Source organism: Talpa europaea (genome assembly GCF_964194135.1).
Source record: "Talpa europaea genome assembly, chromosome: 7".
NCBI classification, from domain to species: Eukaryota; Metazoa; Chordata; class Mammalia; order Eulipotyphla; family Talpidae; genus Talpa; species Talpa europaea.
In genome coordinates this window covers 70,226,893-70,249,558 of record NC_140074.1, presented here as the reverse complement: position 1 = coordinate 70,249,558, position 22,666 = coordinate 70,226,893, and the positions used below count along the sequence as shown (strand labels likewise).

General features: G+C 38.3%; 2 protein-coding genes across 2 annotated transcripts in view; one reads left to right on the top strand and one right to left on the bottom strand.

Moving 5' to 3' along the window:
- CNTRL (centriolin) overlaps nucleotides 1–3,140 on the bottom strand; it is a gene marked incomplete at both ends in the record, with an annotated part of 60,950 nt that extends 57,810 nt beyond the window's left edge. The window contains 3 exons of the mRNA XM_084236799.1: nucleotides 124–254; nucleotides 2,115–2,245; nucleotides 2,921–3,140. Of these exons, the coding sequence (XP_084092925.1) occupies nucleotides 124–254; nucleotides 2,115–2,245; nucleotides 2,921–3,140 (482 nt within the window). The remainder of the gene's footprint in view (nucleotides 1–123; nucleotides 255–2,114; nucleotides 2,246–2,920) is intronic.
- A 13,976-nt stretch (nucleotides 3,141–17,116) lies between these two features.
- C5 (complement C5) overlaps nucleotides 17,117–22,666 on the top strand; it is a gene marked incomplete at both ends in the record, with an annotated part of 81,650 nt that continues 76,100 nt past the window's right edge. The window contains 2 exons of the mRNA XM_084236798.1: nucleotides 17,117–17,181; nucleotides 21,169–21,361. Of these exons, the coding sequence (XP_084092924.1) occupies nucleotides 17,117–17,181; nucleotides 21,169–21,361 (258 nt within the window). The remainder of the gene's footprint in view (nucleotides 17,182–21,168; nucleotides 21,362–22,666) is intronic.

Genomic DNA, 22,666 nt, shown 5'->3' with positions numbered 1-22,666 from the left:
AATGAGTAAGGATCACAGTGCCTGCTGTTTTAAAGAATTCTCTCAGCAACATCTGCAGCATCAATCTCTGTCTCAAACAAAAATAAGGACTATATAATGCTACCTAAAGAAGAATTTACTTACCTGATTTTATTATATGATAAGTTGAGTTCACGTAATTTTAACAGCTTGTCCACCTTCTCAATCTTCCCTATTATATTATAGCTGAGATTCAGTACTTCAAGTTTAATGCATTTTTCCAAATTTTCAATGTACTAATTGGAAATAAATGAATAAATACTTTACACAGCAGATGTCTTGACATGAATCACAGCATGTAAGTATGTGCACCAGGGTGGGCTGGCCAGTCAGCAGAGAGCCATGAGCCCTGCTGCTCTCCTGACAGTCCCTGATGGGCTCCCCTTGGGCAGGAGTAGCAGCTTTCCACAGTCTCCAAACTCTTCCCGCTCTCTTAGAAGTTCAAAACTATCCAACAAGAGTCCCCCGAAATCCGCTATTCCACCTCAACCTTCCTATTCTTTTCCTTCCCTCCTATCCTTCTTCAAAGTTCAAGTTGGTACTTAAGCTCTTGTATGATCTCACCCATGTCCTCGCCAAAGCTCCTGCATCCTCACTTGTTTTCTCTTACCTGGATCTTCCCTCTCAGGCTTAAAAACAGTCATTATTCACTACATATTCTTTTTACATTTACTACATATCAGTTGTGGCACCAGGAAATGGAGAACCAGCGAAGGAGGCAGTTTCTCTGCTGCTATAATGCTAATGCCTGGCCCAATAGGTGCTTAAGAAGTATTTGTCAACTGAAAGAATGAGAGGGAGTGACAGAGGAGAAGGTGGCTAATTGCAATTGGATGTTAAGAGAAGACCTCATAGAGAAAGAATACTGAGTGGAGAACTTAATAATAAGGGGCCAGCTGTGTGAACATCTGGGGGCAGAGAATAGCAGACAGAGGAAAAAAAATGCAAAGGCCCTAAAAGAATGAACTTGGTGGCTTTGTGAAATAGAAAAAATGACTTTTAAATTATCAAGTCCAGTAACTTCCAAGTTTTCCTATATGACTATCTTGTAGCATTTTTACATCATCCTTTCCGACCTGAAGTTCACCCTCCTTTGGAGTCTGTTCATCATACACTTGGATCTTCTGTCTCAAGAACCCTTCAGACTTCTTCACTAGTTCTGCATTTCCTGTGCACAATCTCTCTCTGATTCTCTCTTACTATTTCTCCTCTTAATTCTAGGCATTCTTCATAGTAAACACTAAATTCCCAGAGATCAGGAAGGAAGCTTACTTACCTCTGTATCTACTCCCACAGTTAATATAATGCCAGATATATAATAACCACAAAGTAAGATTTACAAAAACTTAATATTTCATTTTTACAACTTTTAAGGAACACTATGGTTCCTTTTTTTCCTTTGTAATTATACAAAACATAAATGCATCCTTATAAAAGTTTAAGCAAAATATAGGAAGCACACTATATCAGATCCCCAGGCCCTGGTAAAAAAATCTCACTGCTCAAAGGTAACAATTGTTAAGAAGCTGGTGTATATACATCTAGAACTTTCTATTCACTCATATCTATATATATACACACATTTAGAAAAAAAATTTTAAATTGAGATTATTAAGACATTTGGTTATTTCAAATTTTTCTACTTTAAATAATGTGTAACATAACTATATAGAGTAAGGATAACAGCAAACTTTTTCTTTAAAGATCAGTAAATATTTTTTGCTTTTTTGGTCAGAGTCTTTGTTACAACTATTATTATAGTGCAAAACCAGTCACAGATGGTATGTTAAAAAAATGAGCATTTTTCAATAAAATTATATTTCAAAAAATAGGCAGTAGGCTCAATTTGGCCTGTAGACTATAGCTTGCCTCCTCTAAAGAGAGGTGGTAATGTATAGAATAATAGGAGCTTATGAATTTGGATATATCATATCTCTGCTATAGAACTTCATCAGAAACAATAAAGAGTCTGTTATAAATTAACTGGTCCGAGGTTGAGATGTCACTGTAAAAGTAACCTTTTTTTTTTTTTTTTCAGTTTTAAAGCACAGAAAAATAAAAACAACACCTATATTCAGAAATTGTGGAAAACCTACCCTAAATTTCTTGCCACCATCTTTTGAAAGTGAGAGATTAAGAGATTTCACCAAGGCCAAATTGTCCTGTTTAGCAAGTTTTTTAATAAGCTCCTCTGTAATATATCGGACTCCTACGTGTGAATCAACTTCTGAAATTATAGAAACATATACTTGTCAGTAGAGGAAGATAGAAATACTCTGAAAAACAAATGGCTTATATTATATAACAAACTTTTAAAAAGTCACATCAATGTAAATTAGCTAGTTCTAATTGCAATGTTTTAATAATATTTTACTTATATAGCAATTTATAATGACAATAACAGTTACACTCTTAACATTTTTGCCTCAAGTTTTCTGCTAAGTGCTTTACATCTAAAATTTTAATTTGTACAAACAAATCATATACATGTCTTATACGTCCATGAAATCAGTCTCTTCATAGATAAGCACTTTGCTAACAAACCAATTAGCGTAGCCCAAAGTAGATAACATTTTTAAAATAAATCAATCATGCTGAAGTGAACAGATGCCCTCCACCTATCCAAGGATGATGATAATTTTAGGGTTTGAGCTTTAAGGTACTCTCCCACCACAGGAAATAAAAGTTTTCTGTTTGAGAAAGTGCTATTTTCCTAACTCAGATATCTTTACCCTCACCCAGAGGGCTCCATCCTCTATTGTCCTTATATAATTTCTGCCAATAAAAACAACAGTCAAATTAGTACCAGGATACACGTTAATTCAAACTGAAAACATTAGCTCAATATTTTCCATTTCTACTTAACAGTAGACAGTAAAATTCTTAGATTAGAAAGCAATACCTTTATGGTCTTGGTAGTCCAAAAGCATATTGTTTTTACCCGTAATCTCGACTTGCTCAGGCCACTGTCTTCCAGAACGAAAAGGCAGAATCTCAGCTCCACTTAAAGGTGAAAGTGATCTAGATCTCATATTAGATTTAAGAGATGAGGGACTAGAAGAGTGAGTGGATGGTGGCATCTTTGCTTTGGAGAATGTTTTTTGCCTAGGACCTCTCTTCATTGCAAAAGCAAAGCCCGGTGTCCATCAAAACCTGTAAGAGTTTTCAGTATGTTTAACAAGATTATCTTTTGAGCTGTCAAAACCATTAAATTATTTCTAAAATTTTCAAAACTACAAAGTTAGAAGCTCAAAGGCTATAGATGCTTGGCCCCAACTGTTCCAAGATGATAAGAGCAAACATAATTTCAAACATTGTTGATCACCTTGTCAGAGGGAGATAAAGACCTCCAAAGGGTCTTATATGGATAAATGTTTCCGCCAGAAGTCTTATCTGTCATTTTTGTTCTCAACTTTTTGTTCCAAGCTAGTCACAACATCCTTTTTATCCATAAGCAGTCCTAGAATTCAGGAAGCTCAAAATCAGTATTTAATACTGATTTATTCAGTGATTAATGCTGATTTAATACTATTGAGTGCTCTCTCCTTCCTGAAACAGTTTCTTTAGCTTCTGGGACACCACACTCTCCTGGTGTCCTCCTGCGCTCGACTACTCCTTAGTCTCTTTTGCTGGTTTATACTCCTCTATTTAGTCTTTAAATGTCAGAGTTCCTCAAAGTTCTCTTCTAGTCTCTCTCTAATGTCATGCTGACATCTGATGCACACCCAGGGAGCCCAGTGCAGTCTGTACACTGATACTTACATCATTAATGCAACCTTTCTCTGAGTTCCAGAATCCTATTCTCAACAGCTTACTGGATATCTCATTGATACCCTAAATTCAACATGTCATTCCCCCCTATTCCTCCCTCATTCACCTTCCATCCTGGACTCATACAATATTTCTGTCTTCATGACTAATTTATTTCACTTACTATAATGTCTTGTTTTATTCATGTTGTAGCCTAGGTCAGAATTTCCTTCCTTCCTAAGACTGAGTAATAGCTATTGCATGTATGGAACACATTTTGCTGATCCATTCTTCCAACAATGGACCTTGTATTACCTCCATGTTTTAGCTGTTGTTAATAATATTGCTATGGCCATGGTGTACAAATATCTCTTTGAGACATTATTTATAATTATTTTGGGCAGAGACTCAGAGGTGGAATTGCTGGGTCACAATACAATTCTATTTGTAATTTCCGAGGAACCACCATCTGCTCTCCATGGCAGTTGCTCCATTTTACTTTCCCAAAAGGGGTTCCAATTTTACCTTATTATTGCAAAAACTTGTTATTTTTTGTGTTTTTGATAATAGCCATTTTTTAAAAAGATTTATTTATTTATGCACACAAGAGCTGGGGTACAGGCCAGAGATGAAGGTGGTGAGAGGATCCACCAGAGGCAGAGTGGGGAACAGAACAGGCAAACTGAACGAAATACACTGGTGAGGAGAGCAGCGGGTGAGACAGGAGAGATCTGCTTCGCCATGTGGCTTTCTCCCTGGCTGGCTGGGGATCTAATTTGTGCTGCAGAGGCTGTGGATTGCTTCATAGTGCAGTGCTTAAGCCCTTGCGCCACCAGGGAGGCCCGATAATAGACATTTTAATGAGACCGGGGGCTCACTGTAATTTTGATTTACATTTCTCTAATGATTAGTGATGCTGAGCATCTTTTCTTGTGCTTATTGGCAATTTGTATATTTTCAGAATGTAACTCCCACATGGAAAACATCTTATTTATCTCAGTATTCTCAGCAAGCTGATTGGTAGGTCACAAATGTATACAAGATTTTTCTTGTATACAGAAATCAGCCTGTTTAAAAAAACATACTTTCAACAGTATTCTCTTTTTGTGTGTGCATGTTTTTGTTGCAATACATCATACACATAGAAAGGTGCACAAATCGTAAGTGTACTATGAATTTTTATATAGCAAACAATGCTTCAAACTCAAATACCTACTACTGCTTATTCAAAAACCAATGTTATTGAAATTTAGGTCTTCGAGAAGGAACTAAAGCATTAATTGATGAAATTAGTCAAATTGCTTTACTTTCCACATAAGAAAATTAAGGCCCAGAATAATAAATTACCTGGTCAGACAGTGCTAGCAGAGTAAAGATGCAAACAAGTCCTCCTCTCAAACTAATATGTCAGTCATATAACATCATCAATATAAAAGATGCTATATTCCATCAAAGCAGGGATAGTGTTCACTGATGTAGTCCAAGCCTAGAACAGAGCCTAGCAGATAGTAGATAATTAATAGTTATTGAATGAATGAGTCATAAAATACATGGAAATGATAAAAATGCTACCTAATACCTCAGAAAAGGATAATTTCATGTGCAGTATTAGTCTTCAATGTCAAGAGTTCTAATTTGCATGGTTAGGTTTATGCAAAAAAGATTTTCATGACATACATTTGCTTTTATCAGTACATGCAGTCTAAAAACATTACAAAAATTATAAAATTGAAAAATATTTGGCAAAACAACCTTGTAAGATGTACAGATCTCTGGCAAGGCTGCATTAAACAAGGACCTTTTGCTCAGCATCCACAATGACCCCTATTCTCATTGATTAAAATATAAAGACAAAACAAATCATTTTTCAGGAAAGCAGTTTTAATCCAAAGATTTGGTGTAGCTCAAATATTAATGGAATTAACTGGAATTACACAGGGACACTATAGTGGAATGACTGTTAAATCTTCACATATAACTGCAGGTATATGGGTAGTAATTATGAAGAAACATTTTTTTAATGACATATAGACAGTATATGCAAAGGAGAGCTGCCATTAGTATATTCAATTAATTAACCAACATTTTAGCAAATAAATACCCTTCAATGACCATACAGTTATTCTAAGAATGATGATCTTGTCCAAAACACTTCTGGAATCTCTCTTCAGGTCCTGCTTGCAGAACTGATTTATAAGTATGACAAGAAAATCAGGCCTATCACTTCAGCTACATAATAGTTTTTATTTCCCCAGTTTGATCACTAAAATGTGCCAAATACTGTGGTAAAATTTTATATGAACCAGTATTTCGGAAAGATTAAATATAACTCTATGCTAATATCTCCCATTTTAAAGATGAAGAGGGTAAACCTGCTCAAAGTTTCATAACTGATTGCTTAAGCCAAGACTTGAATCCTTTTCAGATTCTAAAGCCCATATCTTCATCATCGTATCTTATTGCTGACATGGTTGATTCGCTTGATTTGTTTTCTAGGGCGTGGCACGATGCCTTACAGACCATCAACAAATGCCACTACATAACTTGGATTAAAGAATGACAGGTACTATAAAAAATTCTTAAAGGAAAAACTTAAGGTTTATTAGAAAAATACAGTACTGAAATCATGATGTAGCCTCTTAAGTGACTAGAGTTTGAAGGGAACAAAGACCTGTGCGTTCGTTTTTTAAAAGTCAATTATTATTTCATAGCTACACACTGTAATATTGTCAACTGCCTAGTTCCTATAGTCTAGTTCACTACTTTAAGCTGCAAAGTTACTTTCTCTTTCATTTTGTCATGTTAAACCCTCCATGCATTATGTATTATGACTTTGGAACTATCATTTGTCCACAAAAGCTTTCCTCCAATTAACATAACTGCTATTTATACTAAGCTGCACTAGCATTCTTTCTAAATGATAACAATATGCTCCAACTTGAGAAGAGTTAAAAGTCATGTGCTTTGAAGGTAAAACTGTTCACTACAGAATTAAATGTAGTTTTCACATGAGCAAGAAATATAAAAAATAAAAAGGGAGAGAAACAGGGCCCAGTTCTCACTTCTATATATCTTTCTCTATCTCACAGCATAATAGAAAATTATAAAATTAGAACAACAGTATATGCTACATATTTTGGATATATACTTTTTATGAGTGTGTGTGTGTGTGTGTATACAAATATATCTTCTTGGGCCTCCTCGGTGGCGCAGTGGTTGAGCGCTGGGTTGCGAAGCTGCCCACGGCCTCTGCGGCGCCGGTTTGATCCCCCGCTGCTTCCTGGCCACCGGAGGAGGGTCACACATGGCGTGCAGACCTCTCCTGCCGCCGGCTGCTCCCCTCAGCAGTGTACTTCGGTCCTTCTGCCTGCTCTGCTCCCAGCTCTGGCTCTGGTGAATTCTCTGACCCTCCCGCACTTCTGACTGTACCCAGTGCATGTATAAACAAAATAAACAAACAAACAAATAAATAAATAAAACATGCCTCTATTAAAAAAAAAAAAAAAAACCAAAAACAAATATATCTTCTTGGTCAAAAAGTGCATCCTATATTTTTATGAAATGTAATTATATTCTTCAACCTGGAAATTAGTCTTCTCTCTAAATTTTTAATAATTGACTTCTCTGAATTCCTCTCATATTACTGTAATGACCAAGGCCCTCTGTGCATCCTAGACTATCATGAGATCCTTCGTTATCTCCCCGATTAGCAAAACGCTGCCTTACTCAAAGAGCTCAATATATATATTAGAATATATACTCAAATGGATTCCAAAATCTAGATCAACTCCTTCCTTTTATGAATTGTAACATTAAAAATTAAACGATGGTTCCAAAGTCATAATGCATTCCCAGATCCCTTCCCTGGGTTGCCATAGCTCCTATAAAGCCTGGACATCAAAAGACAGGTATGCATTGCCATCCTATAGCTAGCTCAGTGAACTAGGCTTTGGGATTTACTGTGTTTGAGAATGGCTGGCATTATTTCAGAGACAATCACTTGGTAGTAGTAAATCTTGAACAATAATTTTAAGGGAGCGATGGGGATGTTGCTTGACCCTAGGATGCAGTTTGCAATCACATAAACAAAGACCAAGCAACAGGAAAGAGAAGATGTAGCTGAGAAATAGGGCTGCAGTGTGGAAAGGAGCAGAATAAAGAGAAAACAAGCAAAACAAATCCCAAGCTGGAGATATATTTTGAAGAACCAAAAGGTGGTCTACGGAATGAGAGAAAGTCATTGGAATGATGTGCTACTCAGAATCATATGACCTGGCACAAAACACACCCATCCTGTTGTTCCCTAACTCAGATGCTTGCCTTAATCTAACAATCCTGTCCACAGCTTAGAACCCATTCCTCCTCTATCCAGCCTTTCCTAACATTGCTAACTCTCTGTTTCCTCTCATTTCCTCCAAATGAGGCAGACCTCAATAATCCACAAATCCTCCATCTTTCTTCCCAGTCCACTCCAATATGCAAATAGCCATTGCTGTTTCTTAACCTCCATGTCCTCTCTACTACAACCCTTAGCCCTTTAATCACACATCTCAATACTTTCCCTGGAGGCCCTCTGACACATTTACATACTGGAACTTTCTTCAGTCTTTTCAAATCGCTTGATTCCCATTCCTTTCCAAAGTCTCTAACCCAGCCACTCTCCTTTCCAAAGGCAATTCCCCATTTTGTGCCATCAACCTCTGCCTCCCATCTTTCTTTGCCAAGTTTCCCCACAAATACTGTCCCGATTTCTCTAACACTAACACTGTCTTTACTGTCCTTCATTTATAGTTCTAATACTCCGGCTCAACACTTCACCACCCTGATTTCCCAAACTGTTCATCCCAGCAAGTTTTCTGATATCCTAACCCATTCCAAATCTCTGACTTCTAATTATTCCCCTTCTCAAACAAAATAATCAAAACACCAGCCATTTCTCTTTATCCCAAGAAATTTGATTTCCTACTTGCCTTTCCCTTCATTCACCCTGACCTCTATGTCCTTCCCAATCCTAATAATGTCCTGAATTCTACTCAGGTACCCTAAAACCCAAGTTTCCAATCAATTTCCATTAATTTGTTTATTCAATCATTCGATTTTATTGAGGAACTTTTATATTTCAAGAATTGTGCCAGCCTCTAAGAATAGAGTTGAGAAGGCAGGGTTTCTCCACTGAAGATGCACAACAGGATATACCTCCCTATTACACATGGCCTCTGCACCAAGTAGTCTTCTTTATCACAACTCACAATTAAAACTAAATGATTATTTGTGAAATGATTTGATTATTGCTTGTTTCTCCTTCTAGTGTTTAAGTTCAGACAGCAGGGATTCTATCTCTCTATTATTTGGTGCACAGTAAATATTTGTTGGACTCATAAAGACTGTGCTAAGCCCTCTAAAGACATGACTAGGTTTAAATCCTCACAGATATTGTCTAAGATCAGAATTACTAACCTTATTTACAAATGGCAGAATATCATTAAGAATTAAGTACTTAGGTTCTGTAACTAAACAGCCTGAGTTCAAACCCTGATTTTCCTCTTTTTTTTTTTTTGAAGATTTATTTATTTATGCATACAAGAGCTGGGGTACAGACCAGAGATTTAGGGGAGGGGGGTGAGAGGATTCACAAGAGACAGAGTGAGGAACAGAACAGGCAGACTGACGAAATACACTGCTGAGTGGAGCAGCGGGGGAGACAGGAGAGGTCTGCTTCGCCATGTGGGTTGCTGGCCTATGGGGATCAAACTCGTGCTGCAGAGGCTGTGGATTGCTTCATAGTGCGGTGCTTAACCCCTTGCGCCACCAGGGAGGCCCCCTGATTTTCCTCTTACTGTGTGACACTAAGCAAATTACTTCACCTCTCTGATCTTCAATATCATCACTTTCAAAATAGGGGTGGAAATGTCATATAAGTTACTTTAAATTCTAATAGTTAATACATGCAAAGGATTTAGTCCTGAATCGGACACATTTTGCAGGCTGAAAAGTAATTGGCAATAATTCTTACAAATGAGAAAACAACGGGAAGGTTAAAGAACACGTCCAAAATCACAGAGCCGGTTAAGCAGCACAAGGTGGCAGAATCAACGCTTGAATCTAAGCTTTGTCTTCAAAATTCACCTGTCCTTTATTCTTTATACAATAAAGTACTCGCTCCTTCCCCGCCTTTTAACATTTCTTCCCAATATCCTCTCGTCTTTCTCCAGTACCTACCCCGCCCCACAGCGTGACACCTGTCAGGGTATTATCGACCCATCCTTTGCCGCTGCCACTCCCCGCAGACACCTGGCACACCGCGCCCCTCCCTCCTCTCTGGCGGGACCCCCATTCCTCTAGGCGTCGCACCCAACTACACCACACCGCCCTCGCCACCCCGACCCTGGACCTCCTCACTCCCGGTCCACACCTCCCTCCGTCAGCCTCCTCCCCACGCCGGTTCCGGGCCCTCCCGTCCTCCCCATCCAATCCCAGTTCCCAGCACACGCCCCCGCCCCGAACCCTTCCCGAGCCGACCCACCCCACGCTCGATCCAGGCCTTCCCGCCGTCGCCACCGGCCCCACCGCTCGGTCCGGAGACCCGAGAACGGCCCCGACCGGGCCTGGCACTCACCGCCTCGGAGCGGAGCGGAGCGGGCGGGCTGACGACGGGGGGCGGGAGACGCGCGGCTCTTTCCCTCTAGGCGCGCAGCGGCGCGGCAGCCATTTTGTTGTGTTGTGCCGGTTGCCGAGGGGCCCCGCGCGGCGTGGGCGGGGCCTGCCCTGGACACGCCCCTCCCGGGCGGTTGGGCGGGGCGGGCGGAGCTTCGCGCCGACCTGGCCGCCCTAGTGGCCGGCGCGCGGGGCAGCAGGGCGGCTTCTTGGAGGCGCGAAGCGAGCGCGAGGCGAGGTTTCCAGCCGCGGCCGGCAGCTGAGTGGTCTCTTTCTCCTGACAAAAAGCCGCAGACGCCACACGCCGAGCCTCGGCGCGCCTCTTCTGGAGCGCGCGTCAGCCAGCGCCCTCATTCTCGCGGCTGGCCGGCTCTGGGGCTCGCGGGCCTCGCAGCACGCGTCGCCTCGCGCGGCCGGCTTGTGAGGCGAATTCTCCTCTCCGGGGACTGCTCGCCCGGCGTGGATGGACAGCTCAGCTGCCTCCTTAGATTGAGGGCGCGAGTCCAGCCTGGGAAGCTCGGGAGCGACTGTGCCTGTGGGCTGTGGGGGAAAGTCCTCTCGTGAGGACAGGGAAGCCAAAGCACAAAGCTTCGGAGGAGAGTTCGGCCAGGGCTGCATTTTGTCCCACATATTAAGTAGTTGAAGCGGATCTCGCAGATACTGTTCTGGGTGCTAGAAAGACACGGGGAATTGTTTTTAAGCATCATCAAGGCGCCCTCCACTCAGCCTCCATTTCCAAGCTTGTGCCCGGGACCGGGTCACCCACAGAGGCTGCACCGGCTCCAGAAATATCCATTGCTGACATGACCTCTCCTTTACCGAAACCTTCTACTCTCCATGCTGGCTCAAAAAGCCACGTCCCAGCGCGATTCTTAACTCTACTGACTTCTAACTCTACTGACTTCCTCATGCCATTTTCCCATCATCTGTTGTGCCCTTCTTTATGCTAGAGCTCATGGTCCGGCTTTGAAGGTGGATTTTACAAAGTCCTGCTGTTGGTGCCTTGGTTTCCCCATCAGTGAAATCGTCGGTTCACACGTGCCTCAGTTGCTATTAGGCAACTGAGGTTCCCCAACAGGAGGGATGTCTCATCTCAGGCTTGAAAGAGGAAAGAATTTAGTCAAGGAGGAGGGTGGTGGGAAGGGGCCTGGCAAAAGGAACAACTTGTGCAAGCCCCAGGAGAAGTGGGGAGAAGGGCTTGGCAATGAGCGGATTGGTGCAGAAATCTGGTGTGAGGGTACTGAAGCTCGAGGAGGGGCCTTATAAGCCACATGAGGCACTTTCAACATTTCCACCCTCAAGGAGGAGGGTGGTGGGAAGGAAGGGGCCTGGCAAAAGGAACAACTTGTGCAAGCCCCAGGTAAGTGGGGAGAAGGGCTTGGCAATGAGTGGGTTGGTGCAGAAATCTGGTGTGAGGGTACTGACGCTCGAGGAGGGGCCTTATAAGCCACATGAGGCACTTTCAACATTTCCTGAAGGTATACCTTGCAGATGGGTTCACCTCACTAGGAAATTCGGATGATTTCCTACAGAGGGCACCATTGACATTTACATGTACCCAGTGCTATTTCCCCTCTGTTGTAGAAAAACTGAAAATCCTGAAAAGCTCTACACTTTAAAAGAGCTTTGTAGAAAAACTGAAAATCCTGAAAAGCTCTACACTTTAAAAGAAAGATATACCCATTTTTTTAAATCAAAGTTCAGTTAATAGTTTATGCTTGGAAATGTATATATTGCTGAATTTCAGTTCTTTTTTTTTCTGTTTTGACGCTAATTTCTTTTTCACTTTTCCACTAGAAAATTGAACATATTGCATAACCTCACTGCTATGCCCTTCAAAGTCTGCGGTGATATGCAGGTGGGCTCCATTGTCAAATCATAGTGTGCTGTTATAGTTCATTATCAATTTTATTAGTAGCCATCAAAAATATACACAGTCTAGAAAATGGTGCAAAGTACATATTTTTCCCTCAGGTAGTCTCTGTCCTTACCCAGTTAACCTTGGATGGGTATTTTCTTCTTTATTTAAAGATTTATTTATACAAGAATTGGGGTATGGGCCAGAGGTATGGGGGGGGTGTGTGTGAGAGAAGATTCACCAGACAGAGAGTGGGGAGCAGAATAGGTGGATGCATCGAAACACACTGCTGAGGGGAGCAGTAGGCAAGGCAGGAGAGGACTGCTGTGCCATGTTGGTCACCTCCCTGGCCAGGGATCAAACTCATGTTGCAAAGGCAGGGGATAGATTCATAGTGCTGTCTCTTAACCCCTTGCGCCACAAGGGAGGCCCCTGAGTGGGTATTCTTCAGTCCAGTCTTGCCCAGTTTGCTTCCTTTATCCAGATGCAGTACCCTCTGTTGTTGTTTGATGTGGTAAAGGCCTTAGATATACCTCAGACCTTAGAGTGTCAGAGTGGAAATCATTCTCTAATTACTTTAATATTAATTGCCTCTCAGTATGTTAAAAGAACCTCCCTCCATAAGTTAGAAATGAGGATAGGAAAGGAAGGCAACTCTTTCATTCTGCACTGATCTTTGAATTTACAATACAAATGATAACCATGACAGAGTGACCTGGCTATCCTTAGTTCTTTTTTTCAAATGACAGCAAAACTACTGTTTATTTTAACTTGCCTCATATTTCACAACCAGTTTAATCATTTTGCAAATTTGCTTTAGAGAAGACTCAGACTAGCTTCTCAGACAGGGATGACAGTTTCTGTTATTGCCATTTCTTTCTGTAACTTACTTGTTAGTGTAATGAAAATTTGCCATTTGCAACAAAATTGAACTCAGTTACATGAGGTGAAATTAAAAATTAGAATTACATGAGGTCAGATTAGAAATTAGATCATTGAATGATCTCACCTATATGTGTAATATAAGGAAACAAAGTGGGTAAATGGATAAAATAAAAGCAAACTAATAGACATTGATAACTTAACTAAGGTTTCCAGAGGTGAAGAGGATGGGAGCAAGGTTGGTGAGGATATCTTTAATTTTTTTTTAAGATACTAGACAGAATAATAATAATTCCTTACATTTTTATGATTTCTGTACTCAGGGATATCAAATTTCATCATTTCTGTGAAGAGGGGAGGGTAAATGTTTTTATCTCTAGGAAATGAAGACATTACATCTCAGAATTGACTTAAGGTAGAAGCTAGAGTCTCCCTTGGAAAGGTGGGGTTAGCATTGGTTGTCAGCACCAATTATCGCTCTGGTGTACTATTCAGTTCAACCAGCAGGTGGCGCCTTCAAGTAGGCCTCTGAAGCTGCTGTTCTTTAAGAATTAAAGTGCACTTACAAAACTATTGATGATCAATTTAAAAAAAAGAAGGGAGGCCCACAATCCTTTTTTATAACTGAATTTCAGCAATTGTTTGTCTAGTAGACATGAGGGCAAACAGTCCTCTCCTGTCTCACCTGCTGCTCCCCTCAGCAGTGTATTTCAGTACCTGCCTGTTCTGCTCCCTACTCTGGTCAATCCTATCATCCCCCGCACCTTTGGCCCACACCTCAGTTCTTGGATGCATAAATAAATAAAAATAAATCTTAAAAAATAAACAAAAAAATTAAAAATTAAAAAAAGAAAGGAGCAAGTGCCCCTTAGTGGTGGTAGTGAATACAAGGAAGTTTCACCAAAATTGTACTTTTAGAAAAACAGCTGCTCCTTGGATAATTGTTTTAATATCAATTAACTCTTGCTTGTAATTACCCCAAAATTTAGTGCTTTAAAAGAGCAATGCACATTAAATATCTTCACAGTTTTTATGGGCAGGAATTTAGGAATGGCTTAACAGGAATTTTGGCGTAGGTTTGCAGTCAAGATGTTGTCTGCTGTCACCTAAAGGTGTGACTAGGGCTGGAAGATCCGCTCCCAACATGGCTTACTAATCATGTGACTCTGGGCAACAGGCTTCAGTTCCTTTCCAGAGGGGCCATAGTCTTCTTGAGTGTCTCCACTCCACAGTGGCTGGTTTCCCTGAGAGAAAGCAATCCAAGAGAGTGCAAAGTGTTTATGGCAATGTCTTGTATGCCATAACCTCACAAGTCACACTCCTCCTTTATTTTTGTTATATCTTGTTGGTCAAATGGACCAACCCTGGTACAATGTGTGTATGTAGGCGAACCACAAAAGAGCATCAGTAACAGGAAGGTGGGAACACTGGGGGCCATGTTGGAGATTGGCTACTGCACTGAGCCACTGGATGATTGGATGAGTAATAGGTAGAAGAATTAGATAAGAGAACTTATGTTGAACAAAAAGTAAGATTGTCTGAAAGTGTGGGACAGTGAAGCCAAAGTGGAGGTTAATGGGTTGAGTTTGATTTTTGAGAAGGTCTAGGGCATAGACCAGCTTTAGTGAGGTAATAAAACAGATAAAGGGAGAGTGGGCACCTTTTTTTGTATCTTTTTTTGGTTTGCTTTTAAGAAAATGTGCTTAACAGCATTCCATCATTAATACCTGATTGTCTCTTTTGACATTATTTTCCTCTTCCTCCATACCCTCTACTCTGAAGTCCTACCCATTTCCATTACTGATTTAGAAACCGACAGTGGTCTTTTGGGACATGCTGTTACAACCCATTACTCTTGTGACCTAGTATATAAAGTATATAAAGTTCTTGGCACATATCATAAATTTGAAAGTGGCCAATAGTATTTCTATTAGTGTTATTGACTTAAAACATGTTCATGATCTTTTACTCTTTAAAAAAAAAATGTGTGTAGGATTGTAGCAATCTATATTGTGTGTCAATATAAGTGTGTCAGGCAGGACACACTTTTTTTTTTAGAACACACCTTTTTGTAGCTCTCTTTGTAGTTAAGCATCTTTTAAAATACGTTTAAATATATAGGAAGACAAGTGAGTAATGAGAGATACTTATAAGTTTGGGATTAAAAAAAATACCAATGTTTTCAAATATCATTTACCTATATTGACCTATAATATAAGCAAATTCCCTTACACTTAAAATACAAATATTGTTTATGATAATTTGAGTGTTCTATCTTTTCCCGAAAATGATGGCGAAAGTGGTTTGTTTGCTTTAACTTGACCCATCTTTCGTAACCCAGTTTAATTATTTTACAGATTTCCTTTTGAAACAAATAGGCTAGATGGTCAGATAGTAGTGGTATATTTTTGCCATTTCAATAATATATGCATGAGACACCTTTAGTAAAATTTCTCTATTAACTTTTCCTTTGTGTCTGAATGAAAGCAAGTATTGGATTAGTGGTAACTGAATTAATAGATATTGGAGGGTATCAATTTCCTAGTAAATACTACAGCACCTGGTTACTTATTTCTTAGACAATGATGACAGCATCCTCAGTACAGCATTTTCATTGTTAGTCACAAAAAAAACCTTTCCTTTACTTAATTTTCACCTTCTTCTCTAGGTGGTACAGACCAGAGTTATCCCATAGATTTCCTTTGCAGATATAGTTTTTCTTTAGGCCATTTCTAGTACCTACAATACTATCAATTAGGTCTTCTCTAGAAATACCACCATGTATAACCTGACTATGCCAGGCCCATTCTAAATTTCCTCAGTTTGAAACTGAATCCAGTGGTCTTTGTCAGAGTCAGAGTGGATCTACCAGAGACATGATCACAGCCCATACAACTTCAGAGTAATTGCCCTGGTCGAGAGAGCAAAGACCAGGGCCTCCCTGGTGGCGCAAAACGGTTAAGCACCCCACTATGAAGCAATCTGCAGCCTCTGCAGCACAAGTTCGATCCCCGGCCAGCCAGGGAGAGACCCACGCGGCGAGGCAGACTTCTGCTGTCTCGCCCGCTGCTCCCCTCAGCAGTGTATTTCAGTCAGTCTGCCTGTTCTGTTCCCTACTCTGTCTCTGATGAATTCTCTCACCCCCTTGTCTCTGGCCTGTACCCCAGCTCTTGTATGCATAAATAAATAAATATTTTAAAAAAGAGAGAGAGCGAGAGCAAAGACCAAAGGTAAGGTGACTTACTTTGAGCTATTTATTATAGGTACCCTGTGTTTGTATTAATTAAAATAAATTCTCTAAGTGTAAATCCCTAGAAGATATCTCCCACCTTTATACCTAGGCTTTAAAGGGTATTTCACAATGGACTATTACTCAGCAATCAAAAAAGATAAACTCATGTCATTCGTGGCAACATGGATGGGTCTAGAAGGGATTATGCTCAGTGATATAAACCAGAAAGAAAAAGAAAAATATCAGATGATTTCTCTTATAGGAAGAATGTAGGGGAACCAAATAAGGGATCATAAAAATAATTATAATTAAAAAATTAACAGGCACCTATAAATCAGAGACATTCTGCAGGGGATGGGGAGGAAGAGGGATCAAAACAAGAGAGGGAAGAGCTCAAGGGACTATTGGGATGGTGCACTGGTGAATTAGTGGTGGGGAATTTTACAGGGAGTACACCTGAGAGCAGAAAGCATGCATTGTACAAAAAGGAAGAATGTTGTAAAATATATATAAAATTTTTTAAAATTTTTAAAAAATAAAATGTGAAAGAAGTTTAAAAAAAAATAAAGGGTATTTCAGTTCCAATGTTGGTTTTCCTATTTTGAAGTCCCTCTTTCTGACATTAATAATTAACCACTAAACTAACTTCTCCAACTTGGTTTATTTAAAAGGAGAGTAACACCAAGAAAGTTATATCCTTGGTTTACTGCTTACCTCCAGCCATGGGCCTTTGGGGCATACTTTGTTTTATAATCTTCTTGGGGAAAAGTTGGGCACAGGAACAAACGTAAGTAAAAGAAGCCATCTTTGTTTTTTCAATGCATCTTAGTTGTAGTAAGGAAAAAAGTAAATGCAACAGATTGTGTTAATTTGAACATAACTTTCTACTTCTGAGAATGCCAAAGGGATAGTCTCCTCTCTGAATGAGAAAGTCATGGAAGCATTTCGATTTGATGAGTGTCTAACAACATGACAGTTTTATGGGATCGTTATTTGTAAAAATCTACATAAGAGATTACTAAATATCTCTTCAAAAAACTAAAGAAAAAATAAAACTTGGTGACTTTCAGTACCAAAAAGGAACTGCAGAGTCTTTCTCATTGACTTATAAGCCATGTGACCTGGGTCAAATCAACCCCTTAGCACTTGTAAAATAGAAATGGGAATAGTACCTACATCTTGGCTTTTATTGCTTCTTTCTGTTTGATACATCATTTTCTTTGTGTTTTCCATGTACTGAACATAGTTAAGCAAGGATTACTTGAGGGTCAATTCTAATATGAATCAAAAAATTATTGTAATGACTTCTAAATATATGAGCTAACTCTTCACAAATTTTCGTGTTCTATTGAAATACTGTACATTTTAAACGGTCTTAAAAATGGTGATCTCATATCTAGAAATAGCCTTTCAATGCTGTAAACACACTGGAGAGTATCTAATCGAACCGACTGATTTCACATGTAAAGATAAATCTTCTTTGTAGGGGAAGTGACTTGCCAAGGTCACACAGCTAGAGAAAGACAGAAGCAGGAGATTATTAAGGACTTGTCTCTACTGCTTTGACTTTATTCCATTTTGTCACAAATGTATACATGTGTGTAAAATATAAGTATAAAATATACTTAATATGTCATAAATTTATAACATCTCTCTCCTCAATCTGGTTTTCTTACAAGCACCCCTTTACCTTAGTTTTTATTTATACCTTTTTGAAAGACCAACAACTGAAGTTCAGAGAGATTGTGTGAGTTAAATTAGTACTAGAATTAGGATTAGAGACTGGGACCCATGGTTCTTATGCAGACTTATTCTGAATTTTTCCCACAGGATTATCCTGGTAATTAATAAGGATCTCTATTTCTCTAACAAAGTGACAGTATGCCACTTACAACATGGTAATCTATCAATTTAATTAATCAATTGATTATTCAATAAGAATTTGTTGAGCCCCTACCATGTGATAGACACTGGGGATGTAGTAGATTGTATAGAGCTTACGCTCTAGCGGGAGCAGCAAATTATGAGTGAATGGATGAATAAATAAGGTCAGGTAGTTATTTGTGCTATGAAGAAAAAAATAAAGGAGAGTAAGAGCATAAAAATGATAAGGTGCTATTTAAAATTGTGCAAAGATGAAAAAAGATGTAAGAATTATATAAAATAAAATATTTAAATTAAAAAAGAGAGCAAAAAATATTTTCTATAGATACAATCTTTATCTTGCATTTTTGTTCAGATTATCTGTCTTCACTGTAATAGTGTAATATTGGATTACAGATTCACTTTTTCTATTTATTTATTCTTTTATTCTTCATTTTTATTCTTATATAATTCTTATTCCTTTGTAATTAAGGCTATCATGATACTACTTGTTTTTCCTTTGTTCTGTTTTCTTATCCCTTTTTGTTTTATTTATTTTAATATTAAAATTTTGTTTAATTAAAAAAATAAAAAAAAAATTGTGGACAGGGAAGGTTCTATAAGGAGGTGACACTTTGAAGGACATGAGGGAGAAAGTCATGCGAATAGCTGGGGAAAGAACATTCCAGATAGAGGTCAAAGTAACATTCTTGTCTCTCAACCAACTCAGTGGCCTGATGCTCTGCAGCTATTGAAAGAAAATAAGAAAATAATGAGTTGTTTATATGAATAAGTTGTGCTACTGGTAAATCAATAAGGGCCAAAATCTGTATGAAGGGTGTTTCCAGAACCATCTTTTGGGGACTAGTAAACACCAATATTTTGTTTCACCTCCACCACCATATAAACAATTCAAAATTAAAACAATGCTAAACTGAAACATATGTAACTTCTAAGAACCCTGAAATGAAAATAGGTTTTTTTCTTTAGGTTTTTTTGATGGGAAAACTTAATCAATTCAGTTTGTATAACAATTAAGGAAACAGATCAGTTCAGTTTCTAATTCTATGACATCAGTTGTGTGAATTAGGGCAAATTAATTATCTGTTTCCTCATCTGTAAAATGAAAGTAATAGTAAGATCTTCCTTGTAGAATAGTTGAAACAACACAATGTGTGTGTGTGTGTAGTGCTTAAAACAGTACTTAGCACAAAACATGCTTTCACTCAGTGTACCTTATCACCAAAGCTAAATTTTTCTCACTTTTTGCTGGTCTTGACTAAGTACATAGGGAATTCAGATGATTGTTGGAAGTTTGAAGATTCTGTTCCCTCGTACAACTTGCCTACAAGTAATTCCCAATTTATTGTAATATAGAACTGCCAGATGCTTTACAGGATTTATTGCTTCCAAATTAATTTCATTGCTACCAAAGACTTACTGATTTAAAAAGACTTTTAAAATACCATAATATTGACAGGAGCCCACAATAATTTGACAGAGGGCCTCCCCGGTGGCGCAGCGGTTGAGCGCTGGGCTGCGAAGCTGCCCGCAGCCTCTGCAGTGCCGGTTCGATCCCGGGCTGCTCCCCGGCCACCGGAGGAGGGTCCCACTTGGCGCACAGACCTCTCCTGCCTCCCGCTGCTCTCCTCAGCAGTGTACTTCGGTCCTTCTGCCTACTCTGCTCCCCACTCTGGCTCTGGTAAATTCTCTCACCCTCCCATGCTTCTGACTGTACCCAGTGCTTGCATAAATAAATAAATAAATCTTAATAAATAAATAACTTAAAAAAAAATTTGACTGGGTGGGTTGGCAGGTGCCCACAGGCCTATTTTTCCATTTGAATTAAGCAATCACCTTTTAGGTTGAATAGACTTCTTTTTCTATTTAATAGTGTATGTAGCTCTCACTACACTCTCTCTCTAATGAGCTCTCTCTCATTCAAATTGGGTGCTTTTGTGTTATATAATTAGTAATGTAGTTTATATGTGTACAAATGAACAATGAAAAATTCACACTGAAAATTTGGTATGTAAAGTCATCCATTCTTGTATAAATCACATGAAAAATAAAATAGAGGAACAGAAGGTTGTGAACATAATTTGTAACCTTGACCTTAATTATACACATAACTGAGAGAGACCTGAATATAAAGTCCTACCTCATTCACTTACGAGCAGTGTGACCCAGGTCAAGTTAACCTCTTGTCACTTGTAAAGTAGGAATAAGAATAGTACCTACATCATTGACTGTTGTCAAGATTAAAAGAATGACTGTAGAAGGCTCACACCAGTGCTGGTATCAGGCAAGCACTCCATTATCTTATTATTACTATTGCCATCCGATTGTTACTTTCAACGACCTACATCACTACTTCCACTTCCAAATGCATTCCCTCAGCTCACTTGTATTACTTCCTTTCAACTAATGTAGTGAAATCAGTAAATCTTAACATTTATTGAATACTAAGCTTGCTAGTACTCAAATTATTGTAGTCCCATAGAGTGTTGGTGACTTTACTATAATCACTCAGCCAATAGGTGGCAGGGCTGGAAAATTCAATCACTGGTGCCTATTTTGCTATTTCCTTATTGTGAAAAATACTGGTCATGTATATATGTTCAAGTCAACACCATTAAAAGTTTTCCTTTATTTCCTTCACTGCAGCAACTTAGCTCAGAGTAGGTATTATTACTACCTTGCTAACCCCCCGGCTTTATTTTTCAGGTCTTAATTCTCAGCTATTTCTTCTTGAAAACTTCTTGGATAATGCTGAAATTATCATAGATCACAAATAAGTTGATTTTAAAATATCATTTTTAAATTGAGAAGCAGGCCTGTTTTAAATCGAATCTTAAGTGAGAGACGAAAAGTCATAATAAACTGATCCTTCTCTTTTATGTTTCAACAGGTATGTCATTTCAGCACCAAAAGTATTCCGAGTTGGAGCCGCTGAAAATATTGTAATTCAAGTTTATGGCTACACTGAAGCATTTGATGCAACAATCTCTATTAAAAGTTATCCTGATAAAAAAATTAGTTATTCTTCGGAGTATGTTCACTTATCCACAGAAAATAAATTCCAAAACTCTGCATTCTTAACAGTATGTATTTATCCTTTATTTTATTTATATATACATTACATTCTCAATAAAATAAGTACAAAGTGTGAATATTGCTAATATAGACATTTGATCACTAGTAACACTACTGCTGTGTAAATAGATGATGTCATCAGTCACTGATGATAATATGGGAGAAACCGAAAGCTCTAAGTAGAAAAGAGTTTTTTCTGATTTTTTGATCAATGTAAGTTGTAATGTTCCTATTGGGGAATAAAATTGTACTAATGTGAAAATATTTGGAAATGATTTGAAGAAACTTGTTTACTATGAAAATTATTAAATAGAGAAATATGAATGTGCATATTGATCTATATAATGCACTGCCTACAAAATCCTATAGTTGCTATTGAACATTTGTTTGTTTAACTCCAGTCTTTTATAATTATAGCTCCAAAAACTAGTAAAATTGATTACCACAGTGAATAGTTCTCATTAACCTGTAGTTAATAATACAATGTAGACTGAATAACTTTTCCTTCTAAGACATTATGATGTAGCTTGTTAGAGAAGTGCTTGCAACCCATTTCCTATTAAAAATTCTGCTAACTAAAAATAATTTCCATAATTATAGCCAAAATGTTATTTTAAATTCCAGTATAAATTCAAAAATAAAAAGTCAGAAAATCAAAGACTCCTAGACTTGGGAGGGGCTTTGGGGTTCATTTAGACCAGTGTTTCTCAAAACTCATTTCTCTAAAAAAAAAAATTGGAAATTTTGTAAAGAGCTTAAAATTAATATTGCTTTTTAGCATTTTGAGTTTATTTTATAATTTAAAAAAAAATTATAATTAGATAAAAGTCATGCATAATGAGGCTAAATCTAGTGTTATATTTGTGCATATTTAAGTAACAGTGTAATAAAGCTGATTTTTGTTATATCATAAATAATAAATAAAACATCAATATTAAGAGTCTTTCAGAACTTTCGTCCTTTAGAAGATATCTGTATATAACCCAGCTTTAAGAAGTACTCACCAAATGTAGAAATTCTAACCAAATGTAGAAATTCTTTCACTAATGTTAACAGTAAATGCCTTAATCTCTTAACAAATACTTCCACATACTGTGTAATAAGAATTAAAATTCATGCCCCAAAAAGTGTTTTTCCAGTAGTAATTCTAATTCTGATGCCACTAGACACACGTATATGACTGTTACCTTCAAATCATGCTAGTCAGAACTATATAAAAAAATTCACGAATTTGTGTGTCATCCTTGAGCAGGGCAATGCTAGTCTTCTCTGTATCATTCCAATTTTAGTATATGTGCTGCTGAAGCGAGCAC